At 35.8% G+C, this 19607-nt stretch overlaps 2 protein-coding genes across 3 annotated transcripts in view; both read right to left on the bottom strand.

Moving 5' to 3' along the window:
* The window catches only part of LOC135206217 (hypoxia-inducible factor 3-alpha-like), a 493950-nt gene that overhangs the window by 416657 nt on the left and 57686 nt on the right, over positions 1 to 19607 (bottom strand). The gene's annotated exons all lie outside the window — the stretch shown is intronic.
* LOC135206302 (uncharacterized) lies at positions 8951 to 9541 on the bottom strand. The gene has a single exon (XM_064237726.1). It carries the CDS (start codon positions 9539 to 9541, stop codon positions 8951 to 8953), a length of 591 nt encoding a protein of 196 aa, XP_064093796.1.

The following is a 19607-nucleotide window of genomic DNA, read 5'->3' as shown; positions in this document are numbered from 1 at the left end:
GAGACTTTTAGGGGATACCCTACATGCTTATATGGTTGGTCTTATAATCTTTTCTAAATACCTTAGAAGTACATTCACATAAACTAGAGCTAATGCTACAGAGACAAAGACAAATAATCTCAGAGTAAAATATCTAAATGTGAGTTTTTAAAAACCGTACATGTTTATCTAGGTTTTATGTGTCTAGTCAAGGTCTTAAAGTAGTCCTTGATAAGGTGTCGGCTATTCATAACTTCTGGTACCTATTAACATAAAAAGGGGGATACAGCACTTTTGCGCTGTAGTGGGTATTACAATCGTATGCAAATATGTAACTCTTCAATCATAGCAGCTCCTTTAACAGATCTTACGAAGTTACAATCGTATGCAAATATGTAACTCTTCAATCATAGCAGCTCCTTTAACAGATCTTACGAAGAAGAGCATAAATTTATTATGGTCTAAAAAGCATCAACAGGCGTTCGATATCTTAAAAGCGGAATAATGCAGCTCACTAACTTAAAAATCCCTGATTTAAATAAGGAATTTTTTTTTATTGCAACAGACGCCTCAGACCAAGGGGTAAGAGGGATACTACTTCAGTAATATGATAAACAGTTCTTTCCTATAGCTTTTTATTCACGTAAACTAAAGCCCTCTGAAAGTAAATCTGCAGTAATAGGCAAGGAAGGGCTAGGTATCTTTAACTCACTAGTACATTTTAAGCTCATAATCTACGGCTATCCTATTAAAGTCCTTACTGACATAAGTCACTTACCGAGTTTTTCAAAGGCTTTAATCAGAGCCCCAAAGGAACTCGGCGACATATGATCATTCAGGTTTTGGAGCCAAGTTAAGATATCTACCTGGGAAAGCAAATATCATAGCTGACGCATTATCCCGCAATCCCGCACCATACTGCAAGGAACCATTAATTGAACTAAAAAAAAAAATATAGAAACATCCGTGCCTATAGTTAAAACCGTATCTAAACAAGAAAATTCCTCAACCCAAGAGATCGCGAGCATTGAATATCTGGGTTGGAGCGCAGGACTGTTACAAACGACAAACAAGAGCAGCAATAAAGCAAAACAATAAACACTTCGAACGAAAACAGGGTCACAGCAATAAGCAAAACAATAAACACTTCGAACGGAAACAGGATCAGCAGCTAAGCAAAACAATAAACACTTCGAGCAGAAACCTAAAGCAAAAGTAGTATTTAAAGTAAAGATGTGTATCAGAATAATGTAATCAAATGTAATATTATATGTAGGTCCGTGACGAGGAAAACCCGAAGAACACAGCAGATGACTATCGACCAGGTATTAGTAATAATCTCTTTCATACCAATCGTCCTAAACTGGTTGCATTCGTCATCCAGGGTTCCCTATTATGTCACAGAAAGCCAAATTACTATTTTACTGGCCTACAATGCTTACAGATATAAAAAGCACATAACTGATTGTAACACGTGTCGTGAAAACAAGGGACACACTAAGACACCTGTCAGTTTAGGGGCCTATCCTGTGCCAAATCAGTCCTTGAAAGAATATACGTAGAATTATTAACAGAATTACGAGACTGACAGAGGAAATAAACACCTCTTAGTGTTAATAGTTCCTTGACACGTTATATGGAATTAATAGCACTAAAAACAAACACGGCAATTGAGTGCGCTATGAATATTTATGAGTGCTAAATCAGTAAACATGTAATTCAACACATAATGATAATCTGACTCGGGTGGTGTAAATCAATAATAATCTCCTTAACTCGTTGTGCGAATTCCTTTCCATTATGGAAACCAATACCATATTTTATCACCCAGAGTCAATCGGTTTGGTAGAATAAGATATAAATAAGAAAGTGTCAATGTCTTACGAGTTACAACTCGTGATATTGGATCCGAACAGGATTATAGCGGTTCTCGCGGTTTTAAATACCTTTATCATTCATATCTTGTATCTATAGAATTGATACCGCAAGTAGCCTTATACGGTACGCCGCTAGAACACTTTTCCACATATTCAAGCCAACCATTAATTTATCAAATATATATAAAAAAATATAAAAAATAAAATAAATATGGATACAAGTGGAGTCAATATAATACACTCCGTAAGAAGTCGGAAGGGTTACAAATTATAATAAAAAAGGAATCATGATAAAATCAATAAGCAAAACGTAACCATAGGTTAATTAAATATCCAAATATATATGCGTAAAGATTTGAACTCTAACTTAACGCTTTAGTAATGACAAATAAGCTAAAAGTTCAAACACACATCAAAACCTACTGACATATTGTCTGTCCCGGTCATTTATATTTGTAGTCAATGAAAAAAAAAATAATAAAATAAAATAAAATAAATAAATAAATAAATAAAATAAAATAAAATAAAATAGATTTTGAAGTCAGGAAGTCTAGAAGTGAAAATGTTATCTATGGAATAATCCTATATGGATCTTACAGGGCAAATAATATATATAGAATTTGTATGGAAACCTTTTTCATTGGTTTGAATACGGAATATTTAATTTAACATAATTACATTTATTTACAATCATGCAGATTTCCAACATGAAACTAATATATTGTTCAATTTTGGTACTGTTTTTTTTTTTTTTTTCAGACATTCTTCTCGTGTGAGTCGAGTATTAAAAAACAAAAAATTTATACTAAAGTCGTATTTTTTACATCAAGTAACGTAACTCTTAGCTGGCTGAGAGCAATCTCCTGCCAGGACGACGTCATCAGTTCTGAAGGTGCATGGCGCGTCTGCCGACTCATCGTTGTTCTTTTTAACCTCAATAAACCGCTTGCAATGCAGGTTGACTGGAGAGAGGAATGCTTAGCTCATGAACTTCACATGTGGTTCATAGGTCACGATGACATGACATAGCCATAACCTATTCTTATCCGTGTGTGCAATGCAATTAGTTAAGGATTGCAATCGTTTTAAAATGAATAAACAAAAAAAAGCAAACAGAATTTCTATAACAACAAAATGAATTAATTTTTTCTGAACCTCATAGACATTTAGAAGTATCAAGTCATGTATATGAAAAATTCACTTGCAACATTAGTCTATGACAATTCAAGTAAATCACATTCATGGGAAAATGTCACATTTTCTTGAAAAACCCAAAGTTTATATAGAAATTAGTTACATAGTGGGTTCTTTCATAGCATCTCTTGCCTATAAATTAACCTCAGAGGATGCGCGCGAGAAAATTGAATATGAAACTTTTGTTAGGGGCACATAAGATCGGATTTTATCACAACTTAATTTCAGTTAGCATAGAGAAATACAGAATCATGATTAATATTCTCTTTGACTCTTATGTTGCCTGGAAATCTTACAAATAGCTCCATTTTCCACTTCTCTAGTAACTTACTACCAGTAATATCGAATTTTCTTTGGGATTCGTAATGATATCTGTTTATTTTTTTATAATTATGGATATTTTTACAGTCATCATAGACCTGGATAGGTTCACTCATTGTTAATGCCATGGATAAAAAAGTTTGTACAGCTGACTCTTTTGAATTCCACAAATATCAGCGAATTCATGTGGGTTAAGTCTGGTTCTAAATGGCTTTCTCTCCCCCCCTGTATTTGGATGTCGTCTGAATTTACTTTGCCCTTGTGACAAGTATAATTTCACTTGCAGGCTGATTAATGGAACCTGGTTACAGTATCCTGCAGTACGAGGAGTTTCACATCCGAAACTTCAAAAAAGCGTTCGTTTGCATGCGGACGGCGACGGTAGTCGAGTAACAACCGCCTACAATGTGAAAGGAATAAGCATCATCATGGACTTCTTCGACCAACACCCGTATCCCGTCGTTAATCTCGTTTTAATGCGGAACGCTCCGGCGGCTGTCGGAAATCGACTAAAAAAGGGACATACTTCCGACAATTACGACCAGAAGGATATTCAACTCTACTTTGCTGGCGAAGGACTCGTGCTGGGGGTGATTTTATTCATCGCGAATGTAAATCGTGTGGGCTTAGGATGCAGAGAACAAGTATGAGGCCGAAATAGAAACGTTGACCCCGCCAGGCAATTTTCCCCTTGTTATTTTAACCATTTGGAATTGGCCATTTCATTTGGCTATAGGTGGTTGTCTGAACTGTGTAATGGACGAAAAGTTGTTCGAACGCTAGTTAAATGTGTAGTAGTATAACCTCGGTCTTGTATCCTATATATATAAAGTATCATGTATCCTATATATAAATGATCATAAATAACAGAATCGAAAAGAATAATTTTTTGCGTGTTCGCACTAGAACTCTAGATACAAATGATCATAAGTAACAGAGTCGAAATATATCTTTGCGTTTACGCAATAGGAATCTATTTAAAGTGCACATATATTAATCATAATTATAAGAATCCATATGCATATGTATAACCAAATCAGGTAGCCTATAATCAATCTGTTACCTTTTATCTTACCAATAACTGCAGACATATAACAGTTAGCATAAAAATCAACGAATCAATCAGTCATAAACATTAATAATTTTATCAATTCATATGATAATTTTTACAGTTAAAATATAATTTTTATCATGTTATCAGAGTACATTAGTATTTTCTGTAGCATATGTATCTTAAAGAGATGAAGTGAAAAACTGTATCAGTATATATCACGTGATCACTATTATTTACGAATATCATTATAAGCATGTTGTGTCTTATATCTTATTACTTGAATCTGTATTTGTGTACACCATGAATTTTTTTTTACTTATAAGTATTTTCTATTTATCTATATATATTCACATAGTGTCTGTATCACACTCCTATAAGTCAAATGCAAGTCAAGTTTGAGTAATATTCAGTAGTTGGTTTTGGTAGCTAACCGAGCTTTTATGTAGTGATTACATAATAATAATATGGAATGTTATTCCATATATATAAAAGACTAAAACTAAAGAGGTCAACCAGATTGCTTGCAGGAATGTGATCAGACCAGAGACGATAAAGTATGTAGGCTAAGTTGACATGCCGTCATCTGTGGTCATTCATTTGTTTTGAAACATTAGTCGAAGCTCCCTGCTTGAGACAACTACCACGACCTATAATTCAAATGGCCTACGTGATTAGTAATGTGTCTCATTTTGTATGTATGTTCATATGTTCGAGCTACTGTCTTAGTAACATCCTTCCTTATGACGTTGTAACCGAGATGGTAGTCAGAATAGAGTTAGCCATCATTCATTGGCAGAACTGATATCTTTACCTAAGCTTTATCATGTAGAAGAGAACAGAATAGAATTAGCCCTCATCATTGGCAGAAGCGATCAAGTTATCGTCATTAGAAGACCTATACAATCCTACTTGATCTTCACTATGTAATATCAGAGAATATAAGTATTTTTATACTTCGTGTTTTCTACTAAGAACCTCACATCAGAAAGAAATCATCATGAGTTTAACACATCGTCGTCATAACCAAATGGGATAATACCGACTTCGTAAGTGATCTACAAACCCCAAGACACTCCAATGAATATGGAAGTGCAATACCAACCGACTTAGCGTAAGATTATCGCAAGTCTAACATAACCTCACAGGGCGCCTTATTATACGAGGCAACGGCCCTAAATATATATATATATATATATATATATATATATGTGTGTGTGTGTGTGTGTGTGTGTGTGTGTATGTATGTATGTAGTATGTATGTGATGTATATGTTAATTTAAATAGACACATAAATATAGGACAGATATATCAGAAACCTATCCATTGAGAAAAGTGCAATAAAACGTCCAGCCTCTTCTCGACAAAGTTTATAAATATAAAACATATACATGTAGTAAACACTCTGTAACAGGTACATCATTAACGAGATAGAATTAAATGCATTTCACAATAAATTCAAAACAATATCTTCACAAAACATTAAAAAAAACTAAGCGTTATTTACATTATAATTCTTCCTTATAGAATTTGAACACGTATACGGAGAACAGCTGAATCTATATCGGGGACTTTTAAAAGTTTCTTGTCAGTGATTCTTCTTCTCTTAAAACAAAATTAGTCAATAAGAGGAGGGAGTGGTTAACATGGAATCCGGAATAAGTAAGATATATATATATATATATTATATATATATATTATATGTATATATATTATATATATATTACATATACATATATAGGTATTTAATGTGTATATATAAATATTTGTAGGTATATATACATATAATCTGTCATGTTAAAATTTATATATGTATATATATATGCATATATATACATATAATAATATACATATATATCTGTATTTGTTTTATAATAATATATATATATATATATATATATATATATATATATATATACATTATATACGTATATATATATATATATATATATATATATATATATACAGATATATATATGCAGAGATTAGTGTGAAATTCACACCAGTCGTCTCAAGGTATATGAAAATCAATATAACAGCTTTGCATATCCTTATCCTATTGTCAGTATCAGTGCCTGCATCTTACTTCAGCTCATTTTCTCCAACAGATACCAATATCACACATCCCCTTCCTTAGAGGACTAATCACAGCTACTTCATATGAAGAGTATTTTCAATATTGTGAACAACATACATCTTGACCTTAAATCTGTTCCTTTTATGGCAGTTTACTGAACACAGGTTTTCATAAACAATTAAGTGTGCTATCTCTGCTCTACGTAGAGTAGGTTAGTGATAAGCACTAATAATTAGTTCATCGCCTAACTAAACTCCTCTAGAAATTAATTTCATCTTTTTAACAAAAAGGTTAACAAGGAACAAAATCATATATTGACATACCAAAACTGTCACTCAGCCAAACATCGTGGTAGAAAAAAATTCAACATTTAAATTGTAAATTAAATCACGACAGGTATTAGACAGATGTAATTTCTCCTGAACTAACTTACAAAAAATATTCACTATCGATTATCACAGACAAAGACTAAAATCTTTTGAGCTGAATTATAAAAATTACAAACCAGCACGATCATAATTTTCAAAAAATCATCTCCTTTGACGTGACATATAAAACAATGAATCCACCCACTTTCCTAACCTTAGATAAATACATACAAAAAAAACAGTAAAAATGAGTTATGTAGAAATTCCTCTATATATAATCCATGCGAGCATCACTGTAAAGCACAGGTAACATGTAGCTTCAGTCTAATTACCAGTGAACAAACACCTGGTGTTTTAACACTATTCTTGAGCGATATCTACTTATAACATGTGTCTGTGTATGTGCTTAAGGGTACGCACATTTTAATACGCAAAACGTGCATACATTCCTGCAAGCACACTGAACATACACTACATACAACGTACTGAAGTCACGTTTCACAAATGTCGGCTAATTATTTTGAATATAAAAAGAAAATAAACTTTATTTCACTTTATCTATGCTCTGTATACTCTGGGGGCAATATAACTTTTAACTGTACAACACAGTGTGTTTTAAAACATGTCGTTGTTTAAAAAAAAAAATTAGGCATTCTGTTACACATGAGAGAGAGAGGAGAGAGAGAGAGAGAGAGAGAGAGATGACCGAGGCGAGAGAGAGAGAGAGAGAGAGACTAGACTACACTCACATTTAAAAAAAAAAGTGTAAAATTGAACTAAGTAACAAAATTGCTCGTTTAAATCCATAATTTAAAACATACACCGTCAACGGGTTTTTTTTTCCGCATCCCTAAGTGGCCTTTGAACAGTTTCTAAATGAAAACAATGAGAATACATATGGTGTATACATTTACCCATCGTACAAGCATCACATCTATACCCCCAGTAACCTCCAGTGTTTTAGCTATTCAACGTTCATGGCATCTTTCCTCTAAAAACCTGATAGCCGAATTCCTTTAAATGGCCTCTTCAATGAGGCCACATTCACCTCCCCAAGTATTTTTCAGTTCCATAATCTAAACTATCAATTCTTTTCCACGAAGGAATGCGCATTCTCCCTCCTTCTTTTCCTCATTCCCCGTGACTTACTTCATCATTACCGAACTCATCGATATCAACTCTCCACTGTGCATCAAGGTATACGACCTCTAGAATAAACTAATTAAAACAAAAGCTCATTTAGACTCTCCTACATAAAAGGTTACTTCTGCCACAATCATTTTTATTTTCTCTCTACGAATCCCCTCTCGTCTCCCTTTTCTTCTCAGATTATCCGGGTACTTTCATCTTAAATGGCTGATGAAATACCTTTCACAATCACCGTTCTTTTATGCACGTAACACTACAATGCCAGATATGCATAAGTCATTCTTCAAATTCAACTACAACCCTCCCTATTTGCTGGGTCTAAATTTACCTCTACATTAGTATCCAAGCCAGGTAACAAGTAGCATTTGATATGATGTCTGGGTTTTGATTGCAAGTTTTGAAATCTGTCATGAAAATAGGCAACAATACAGACGACTTTCAAATACAATACAAACGTCTTTCAAATACCGAAGTGAGGAATGGCAAGGTAAAATTAATTAATTATAAACAGCAGGCATCTCAAAATATTTCGATTTCCACAAGTCCATATTATGCAAATGATATATGCATGTATACATTAACGCACACAAATATGCTACCTGCGAGCGTAAAAACCAAAATTTACTTACGAATACAATCATCTGTTAATACATATACTTCTCATAGATACAAATATAAACTTATCTATATGTTTCTCATCATTATATATATATATATATATATATATTATATATATATATATATATATATATATATATATATATATATTAGCTGTTTACACCATGAATTTGTACGGTAGTATATGATACACCAACGAACACAAGGACAACAACACTTGATCAGTCACACGAGATTTCATTATCCCCTCATATACACGACGACAACGATGCCATTATCATATAATAAGGAAGACCGTCTGAACACAAGTCGATTCTTAGAGGCGCTTCCAACACATCGCTATGTCCTCGTCCTCTTCGCTGCTCGGATGCTCCTGCATGACGATTTCGTGGATCCGGCCCAATTTGATGACCTTATCGAGAGTCAGGTTCTCCACTTCGGACAGCTTCTCCCTGAAAGTGGTGGACGACAGGCCCTTGACGATGGCCATCATCACCATGGCCTCGGTCTCCTCCCCGAACCCGCACGACTGGGCCTTGTTCATGAGGTCGGCGGCGAACGCGTCGATGGTCTCGCCAGCTCGTTGTACGCGGTTGTTGAACACGTACCTCTCCGTCAGTTCGCTCCTGCCCTGCTCGAAGTATTTGTTGAACTTGGCTACGACCGTCTCATAGCTGTTGGGGTCCTCGTTGGCGGCGTACGTGAAACTGTTGTAGAGCTTGAGGGCGTCTCGTCCGGCGCATCGCAGGAACAGATTCAGTTTGATCTTGTCCGATTTCGAGTCCTGCTCGGTGCCGATGAGATAGATCTCGAACTCCTGGATGAACAGCCGCCAGTGCTCGGCAATGTTGCCAGCCTCCGAGAAGCAGATAGGACCTGGTAATCTATCAGCAGGGCTTCCTGACATGATCCTGATAGCCTCCTATAGAGCGGACTGTCTCTTTCTAATCAAAGGCGTCTTCCTTCAGCTGACCCGCTATGACAGTCTATCGCGGGAAGGATCTCGCTATCCTACGGACTTCAAGGGGTGTCCTTAGATACTCAGAAGTACGAGAGATTACGAACTACTGATAAGGTAAACTACATTATGAAAGAATCATTATCTTAACTGCGATACGTGAGGCGCTATGGGTTTCCTACACTCAATGATTGCATGTAAACAAACATTCCAACATTTTCAATGCAGACTTCAAATAAATGCAACATCCAAAAGACTTGTAAATATTAAGTTTTTGAATTTTTAACCAGCTTCGGTAAAAATAAACAGTCTGCCATAAAAGTCGTAATTAGCCTCATGAAATAAACATTATGCTACAAGGGTTAACGACGGGTGTAATTACGCAGGTTATTATGTACAGCGGTCATGATAGAAAACGGTACTTGACTTCTTTCATAGAAAATGTACCTAAATACTTTGAGTAACTAAACTACTTCAAGTATCGAAATTTTAATGTTGTTTATATGGTGATTAATTGGAAGAGCCGCTGGAATTCACACTACAAGTATTACCGGCACAAAATGTAAATATATATAAAATGGCCCAAAACCGATCAAATTGTGTTAAACATGAAAACGTACATTCATCAGTATTACGTACCCAGAAAAATTTCTAATGATGCTTACAGCTCACATTATTATTATCATTATTATTATTATTATTATTATTATAGTAGTATAGAGTAGAGTTAGTTAGTAGTGTAGTAGTAGTAGTAGTAGTAGTAGTAGTAGTTAGGCATGAAAAAATAAAGCAAAGCAATGGGGGCTCAAACTATTTTTTTTTTTTAGTTTGCCTAACCAGACCAGTTTCAATTTCAAATTCTACTGGGCAGATACGATTGTTTTGCTGGCAATAAAATTATTTCGACCACTGAAATATAATATAAAAAAAACTATCGTAAGCATATCCAATTGCAAATGCACACATGCGTTAACAGTGGTGAGATTCCCGTCCACCCCCACCCTCTCTCTCTCTCTCTCTCTCTCTCTCTCTCTCTCTCTCTCTCTCTCTCTCTCTCTCTCTCTCTCTGACAAAGGTTAATAATTTGACCAAAGAAGAAAAAAAAACTTAAAAGAAAAGCGGTCGCTACCCACCAAAGTTGTGTTCACAGGGTGCTAATTCTATGGATTCCAGCAGGTTTAACACCATTTGTTAACTGCGACTCACCACTGTCGACTAACCAGCAGGTATGTAACTTATTGCTTGGATCACCTGAAGCAACGTAGTTTTATCATTAAACAAGACAAGATAGCTTAAAAAGGGTTCGACAGGGGTAACAGGAGGAAAAACCAAGCACTTGCACTAGGAATCAATTACCAGGAGAAGATGGAAAGTAAGAAGACAAAAAGAGATTATGAACGGAGTAAGTAATAGGAATGAGAAGGGTTGCAGCTAGGGGTCGAAGGGTCGCTAAAATGAACCTTAAGTAATGCCTACAGTCAACCGCATGAGCTGCACTGACAGCACCAACCCCCTACGGGACAGACGATTGCAAATCTTTCATTGGTGGGGTAAGGCTGGTATACAGTACACGTCAAGGTTTCAAAACTTCGGTGGCAACCACATTCAAACCACTTCATCAAACATAAATGAGAGGAGGAGAAGGTGGACTTCCCCCCAGTACTTATCTACCCTCTTCCTTGAGAAAAATAATAGAGCTGAGCACGAGAGATGGAGCCAAATCAACGACCAAGAATAATAAAATTGAGAGAGTCTGCAGGATACACAATAGCAATTAAAGGAGAAAGCTCAAGCGATAGTTTGACAAATAGGAAATAATCGACTACCATGATCAAAATAGAAACGCTGAAGAGTATTATTCACAAGGGGGGGGGGGGGGGGGGAACAAGAACGAGATAAACAGACTGAGGACCATGACAGGCCTACATAACAGACAGGTCTCAAGTCGATCATAATGATTCTATATTTCAGGCTGCTGACGAAGGTTTACCAAGTAAAAATAAATCTTCTGAATGGGTAAGAAGAGTTATAGTAAACATTGCTGGCTTTCTTCCATATTATTATTTATTATTATAATTATTACCACACATTCATTTGTGATATGTCAGACTTACGTAAGCCATTTATAACAGTTCCAGTGTTGGAAGTTAACTTCAAGCGCACTTTCCTTTTAATAATTTATAACTTTTTTACTCATTTCATTTATTTACATGGCTTTGTTATACTTTTATTTGACTAATTAAATGCAGTCACTATTATTATTATTATTATTATTATTATTATTATTATTATTATTATTATTATTATTATTATTATTATTATTCAGTGAATGAAACCTATTCGTAAGGAACAAGCCCATCACAGGGGCCATTGACTTGTAATTCAAGCTTCCAAAGAATATGGTTTTGATTAGAAAGAAGAACAGGACGTGAAGGGAAATACAGAAAGATGCCTTACATGTAAAAAAAAAAAGGAAAAAAATAATAAATACATAAAAATATATGCATACTATTTAAATGGAAGGAGAACTGTATTAGGGTAGTAATGCAAATAACGGAAAAGGTTAACCAAAACATACAAATAAATAACATCCGAATATGAGAATCAGAAGTAAACACTGCGTGAAATGCAAGTATGTGAGAGTTAATGAATAAAATAAAAAATGGAGAGAGAACCCAAACGAATTACAAGTGACACACTACGCAACAAAATTGTTGATAATTGACACCTGTGTATCATCTGGTTCTCCCATACAAACAAGTCGAACATAGACAGGTTTTCCAACTCAAGGTCATCAGTTTATGATCTTGGTTTATGGGTTGTTATTATTATTATTATTATTATTATTATTATTATTATTATTATTATTATTATTATTATTATTATATATATATATATTTTTTTTTTTTTGTCTATCAGAGTCCTCCAATTCGACTGGGTGGTATTTATAGTATGGGGTTCCGGGTTGCATCCTGCTTCCTTAGGAGTCCATCACTTTTCTTACTATGTGTGCCGTTTCTAGGATCACACTCTTCTGCATGAGTCCTGGAGCTACTTCGGCTTCTAGTTTTTCCAGATTCCTTTTCAGGGATCTTGGGATCGTGCCTAGTGTTCCTATGATTATGGATACAATTTCCACTGGCATATCGCCCTTTTTATTTTCAGGTCTTGATACTTATCCATTTTTTCCCTTTATTTCTCTTGAACTCTGGTGTCCCATGGTATTGCACCATCAATGAGTGATAATTTCTTCTTGATTTTGTCGATCAACGCCAAGTCTGGTCTATTTGCACGTATCACCCTATCTGTTCCGATACCATAGTCCCAGAGGATCTTTGCCTGATCGTTTTCTATCACTCCTTCAGGTTGGTGCTTGTACCACTTATTACTGCAAGGTAGCTGGTGTTTCTTGCACAGGCTCCAGTGGAGGGCTTTTGCTACTGAATCATGCCTCTTTCTGTACTGGTTCTGTGAAAGTGCCGGACATTCGCTTGCTATATGGTTTATGGTTTCATTTTTCGTACTGCACTTCCTACATATGGGAGAGATGTTATTTCCATCTATCGTTCTTTGAACATATCTGGTTCTTAGGGCCTGATCTTGTGCCGCTGTTATCATTCCTTCAGTTTCCTTCTTGAGCTCTACCCTCAGTAGCCATTGCCATGTGTCATCGCTGGCTAGTTCTTTAGTCTGTCTCATGTATTGTCCGTGCATTGGTTTGTTGTGCCATTCCTCTGTTCTGCTCGTCATTCTCCTGTCTCTGTATATTTCTGGGTCTTCGTCTACTTTTATCAGTCCTTCTTCCCATAGACTCTTGAGCCACTCGTCTTCACTGGTTTTCATATATTGCCCAGTGCTCTGTTCTCAATGTTGACGCAGTCCTCTATGCTTAGTAGTCCCCTCCCTCCTTCCTTTCGTGTTATGTATAGTCTGTCCGTATTTACTCTTGGGTGTAGTGCTTTGTGTATTGTCTTATGTTTCCTCGTTTTCTGGTCTATGCTGCGAAGTTCTGGCTTCGTCCATTCCACTATTCCTGAGCTGTATCTGGTTACTGGCACTGCCCGTGTGTTTATGGCTTTTATTATATCTCCGTCGTTGAGTTTTGACTTGAGTATCGCCTTGAGTCTCTGCATATATTCTTTCCTTATCGTGTCCTTCATCTTTTGGTGTTTTATATCCCCTCCTTCCATTATTCCCAGGTATTTGTATACCATCTCATCTATGTGTTTGATGTTGTTCCCATCTGGTAGTTTCCTCCCTTCAGTCCTTGTTACTTTGCCCTTTTGTATGTTGACTAAGGCACATTTTTCTATTCCAAACTCCATCCTGATGTCCCCAGATACAATCCTTAGAGTCTGGATTAGGGCATCTATTTCCTTGATGCTCTTACCGTCCATGAACATCAGATGGTTAATTCTGTTGCCTCTTTTCTTGAGTTGGTACTCAGCATCCATCTTCTGCAGTACTTTTGTCATGGGGATCATGGCTACTGCGAAGAGTAGTGGGTACAGTAGTCGCCCTGGAAGATTCCTCTCCTGATATTAACCTCTGCTAGTCTTATTCCAGAGCTTGTAAGTATTGTATTCCAGTTGCGCATTGTATTTTTGAGGAAGCTGATGGTGTTTTCCTCTGCCCCATATATTTTCAAGCATTCTATTAGCCATGTGCGTGGTATCATGTCGAAGGCTTTCTTATAGTCTATCCATGCCATGCTTAGGTTGGTTTTCCTTCTCCTACTGTTCTTCATTACCATTTTGTCTATCAGGAGCTGGTCTTTTGTGCCCCTACACTTCCTTCTGCAGCCTTTCTGTTGGTGGGGGATGGTGTTTGTATCCTCTAAGTAATTGTATAGCCTTTCACTGATGATACCTGTTAGCAACTTCCACATTATTGGTAGGCAGGTGATAGGCCTGTAGTTACTGGCTATATTTCCCTAACTCTTGTCTTTTTGTACTAAGGATGTTCTACCTGTGGTCATCCATTTAGGCGCATGGTGATTTGTGATACAATGCTGGAGTTGTTTTGCTATTCGTGGGTGTAGAAGCTTGAAGTTTTTGAGCCAGTATCCATGGACTTCATCGGGACCTGGGGCTTTCCAGTTGGGTATTTTCTTTAGTTGGTGTCTGACTGCGTCTGTCGTGATCTCAGCGAATCTTTGTTTTATTCTCCCTGTTTCTTCTTCCTTGACTTCCTGGAGCCATGTTGCATGCTTGTTGTGTGATACCGGATAGCTCCATATGTTTTCCCAGAGTCTCTTAATTTGTTCGGCTTCTGCAATTTCTTGGTGGTTGTCTTCCCCTCTTAGTCTTTTCTGTGTAGTCTTTTCTGGTTGGTCCGAATAGTTTGTTCTGTTGGTATCCCTTATTCCTGTTCAGGTACCGTTGGATCTTATATGCTTTGGCCTTAAGCCTCTGTTTTACATTTTCTTGTGTTGTATAGTCCCCTCTCCTGTACTTTGTATTTCTCGTTCAGTTTCTCCCTTGTTTTCTTGCTTCTTAGCCTTTTTCTGCCATCTCTTATTATTATTATTATTATTTTGGTAGAAGACCCTATTTTAGGCAAATGCTGTTAAAAAGAATGACAGAATTAAACGAGTTGATTTATTTATTGTTTTTTCTACTTTTCTTACAATTCGCTTCTCAGGCTCAGCGATGTTACTCAGAAACATCGCTGAGCCTGAGAAGCGAATTGTAAGCAAAATAGAAAAAACAATGTATGAAATCAACTCGCTTAGTTCTGCCATTCTTTTTAACAGTATTATTTATTATTATTATTATTATTATTATTATTATTATTATTATTATTATTATTATTATTATTCAGACGAGGAACCCTATTCATATGGAACAAGCCCACTAGGGCCACCGACTTGAAATTCAAGCTTCCAAAGAATATTATGGTGTTCATTAGGAAGTAGGTGACGGTAAAGGGAAATACAGAAAGAAGAGATATCTCCCTTATTAAAAAAATAATCTAACAAATTAATAAGCAGATAAAAATGTTTTAAACTGCAAGGGGAATAGCATTAGGGTATAGTAATACACTGCATCTTTGCTTGAACTTGTGAAGTTCCAATTGAACGACTCCCTCAGGGCATGAATCTATTTCCAGCCTCGGCATAAATAGACATCGACTTTTACGGGTAATGTATGAAACTCATTTTGCTGAAGTTATTGAATTACAATCTACTCAACTCCAATAACCTTTGAAAAACCAGATCCACATAAATAAAAATTAGGATACTGGGTCAAATTAGAGGATCAAGTGGAATGATTTTAGAATCTTGGCAAATATTAACATTTATTACAAGGAGATGGCCGTTTGTCATCAGTAATCATAATGAATATAATTCAAAATTTAAGCCAAAAGGCCAAGCGCTAGTACCTTGGAAGTCATTCAGCGCTGAAAGGAAAATTGACAGTAAAGGTTTTAAATTGTAAAAGGAGAAAAAAACTCGCAGTTGCACTGTGAAACAATTAATTGTTAGAAGTGGGTGGACAGTTAGTTGAAAAAAGGACAATATGAACGGAGGTACAGTCAAAGAAATGAAAAGGGTTGCAGCTAAGGGCCAGATGGACGCTGCAAGGAATCTTATGCAAAGCCTACAGCGCACCGCGTGAGGTTTACTGACAGCACTACCTCCCGTACTGGAAGCAACCCCAGGGGCAGATCGAATCTTAGTCAATACTCCTTCAGAACATTTTCAAAAATATTATTATTATTATTATTATTATTATTATTATTATTATTATTATTATTATTATTATTATTACAATACAGAAAGTCTAAAAGGCAATTAACTTGCAAAGCAGGCGTTCACAGAACAGAACACCTTATGCGGGGAAGGAACGAGAAAAAGGAAAGAATTAAATTGCATGAAAATAAAAAAAGGACCCATAAATATATACAACCACAAACAACAATAAAAATATCATTAGTAGAGCAATGCTGCATGGCATTTTAAATTAGCATGACACTCTCTTAACTTGTATATTTTAATATTTTACTTACATTCTTCATCTATTTATTTATCTATTTGTTAATTTATCTGTTTTTCTAATAACTGATCTCCTCTGTCTGCATTTCCCGTTAACTTTTGTTACTTCTTTCGAGTGAACACCATATTCTTTGGAAGCTTGAATTTTAAATCAATGGTCACAGTGGTGGGCTTGTTCCATATGAATAGGGTTTATCTATAATAATAATAAAATAATAATAATAATAATAATAATAATAATAATAATAATAATAATAGGAAGAAGAAGAAGAAGAAGAAGAAGAAGAAGAATAGGGTTTATCATCTGAATAATAATAATAATAATAATAATAATAATAAGAAGAAGAAGAGAAGAAAGAAGAAAAGAAGAAGAAGACGAAGAAGAGAAGAAGAATAAGGAAGCAAGAAGAAGAAGAAGAAGACCAGAAAGAAGAAGAATGGGTTATCTTCTGAAATAATAATAATAATAATAATAATAAGAAGAAGAAGAAAGAAGAAGAAGAAGAAAGAAGAAGAAAGAAAAAAAGACAGAAGAAGAAGAAGAAGTTCATCTTCTGAATAATAATAATAATAATAATAATAATAATAATAATAATATAAGAAGAAGAAGAAGAAGAAGAAAGAAGAAGAAGAAGAAGAAGAAGAAGAAGAAATGACATTTAATATAATAACCTAAAGAAAGGTACACACTTTTATAGAAAAAGATATAGAAGGCCTCTGGCCCTGAAAGCCCATCTAATCCCACAGAGACCCCTAGAGTCACTTCGGCGCGAACTGAAGTGGGCAGACAACCCTGAGCTGGAACCAGGTGCCACAAATTCTAGACCAGATACCTGCTCTTCCTCCAGAACTCCTTCCTGTACGTAATTCGAACCCTCTAAGTTTCTGTAAACCTACTCGCTCAAGATTATCTGTAGGATATCAATATATTGTATTCTTTCACTTGCAATCCAGACTATCATGTAGAATACTTTTATTTGCACAAAATCAGTATGCAGTTTCAGTACTGTCGTGATAGACAACGATGAGTAAAGGCGCCACTTTACTCATGAAAACACGAGGAATTCCCCAAGCTTCTGATTGATTGATTAGGCCGTGTTAATACGGTGTTATCTTACGTTAAAACTTCTGTAGTCATCGCCTCGGCAGATGTTTGTGGCAATGAACCCTATGGATTGAAAAAATGGTAATTTAAAAACTAAATAGAATGTGCATAAAACTTGTGAAATTTTTTCCATAATGTATATAATATATATTTATATAAATATATATGATATATATATATATATATATCTATATATATGTATATATATTGAAGGAAACCAACTTCCTCCACAAACATAAACATACCACTTGATTTGGATATGACATCCTCTCTGAGCCCCGTGAAAAAAGGAAATTAACCTCTTCATCTCGGCACTCGAGAGATGGCACGAGTGCATATGAAGCAATTCATATTAAAACGCAACAGATAGCAGAAGTTAAGTGCAAGCTATGTGCCTCGCCTAATATCACTGAAATCAGGTAATAATTCTGTTAAAAAACAATCAATGTGTGGGACATTTTTCTTAATTCTGACCACCTTATAGCTTGTCCAAGATTATGTTGCTAGCAAGTTAAGAGCTAAAGGTTCCTGAAATCTAACCCCGGAAACAAGTTATTGTGTGAAAAACACAAGCGGCAGGCAGACAGTAGATGCTAAAGATTGGATGGGGGGGGAGGGGGGCGCGCCTTCTCTCTCTCCAAACCAACAGCGCAAGTATTTGAAATCAACAAGGCAGCAATACACCTATTATTACTATTATTATTATCATTATTCAGATGATGAATCCTATTCATACGAAAAAAAGAAAAAACCACCACAGAGTTCAATGACTTGAAATTCAAGCTTCCAGAGAATATGGTGTTTATTAGAAAGAAGTAACTGAACGTTATGAGAAAATACAGAAAGAAGAGATCATTTACTAAATAAAAAAAATAAAATGGGAAAGTTCGACAGCGAGGCATATTTACTGCATTCACACCCATGAACGTGGATAGTATGTTCACGAATGTTCTCATGGATGTAATTATGAACATAGATAGCATTAGATCGCTTATGGATTAGAGCCCGTACACTGGACATTCCAGGACCTGTGCTCAAGGAAATGCTATATCCTGAAATATGAAGGATGGGCCCTTTTTTGCTCAAAAGAGGAGCACTTTTATTGCACGCACGGGGTAGCAACTGGATATCCTCTTGGTACCACCCTACTGGCTAACATGTCAATAGCAGAATTAGACTTTTCCTTAGCACCCTGAACCTGCCATTTATGCCAAGTATTTTGAGGCTATAAATCATCATCTGATGTGCTAAAAAACAACAAGATATTGTGCTTATTTCCTGAAAAAACTCTATCCTCCTAGGTTTCACAACGGAGATGAGAAAAGAATGAAGAGGTGCTGCCGAAGTAGGGCCTTCATATACAAAGAGCAAGAGTGTGTGAGAAAGACAGAGGTAAGTGGCATAAAGCGTGTTGGAGGGTTTGATGAGCTACTAATGAGTCGCATGTGCCGGTATAAGAAAAGATTACTTTGTTGAGTTTTCTGAACAGGGGTTCATCCACGATTCAACTATTGAAGTATATAGGGCATAAATGCGGTAGTGATCCTTGCCTTGTTTTTATACGTCGAGCCATCTATGTGTGTGTGCGTGTGTTTGCGCGTGTGAATTTCACAACATATGAACTATGCTTATTTACTCTAATTGAGGTTCTAGAAATTAGGAAAAAAAAACTTTTTCCATCAAAGAAATTAATGAAAGTTACGAGATATCAGTCAGACTGATTTAACGTCATTAAAACTGGCGACGCAACGTCTAGGTTGTTGACGTTGAACCATCAAAGACATAAACATAAAGTACGAGAATATATCAAATATAAAATTTGCCAAGGAATCATACTCATAGTGTAAGTGTTCTCCCCTTAGAGTTTATTACTCTCCTTTGAAAGTTGCGACGAGAGAGCGACAGCTACATAA

Source organism: Macrobrachium nipponense, chromosome 29, assembly GCF_015104395.2.
Source record: "Macrobrachium nipponense isolate FS-2020 chromosome 29, ASM1510439v2, whole genome shotgun sequence".
NCBI classification, from domain to species: Eukaryota; Metazoa; Arthropoda; class Malacostraca; order Decapoda; family Palaemonidae; genus Macrobrachium; species Macrobrachium nipponense.
Note: the sequence above shows the minus strand (reverse complement) of the source record. Positions and strands in the feature narration are given on the sequence as shown.

Coding starts and splice junctions, on each gene's coding strand:
- LOC135206302 (XM_064237726.1), bottom strand. CDS start 9,541: ATGTCAGGAAGCCCTGCTGATAGATTACCAGGTCCTATCTGCTTCTCG.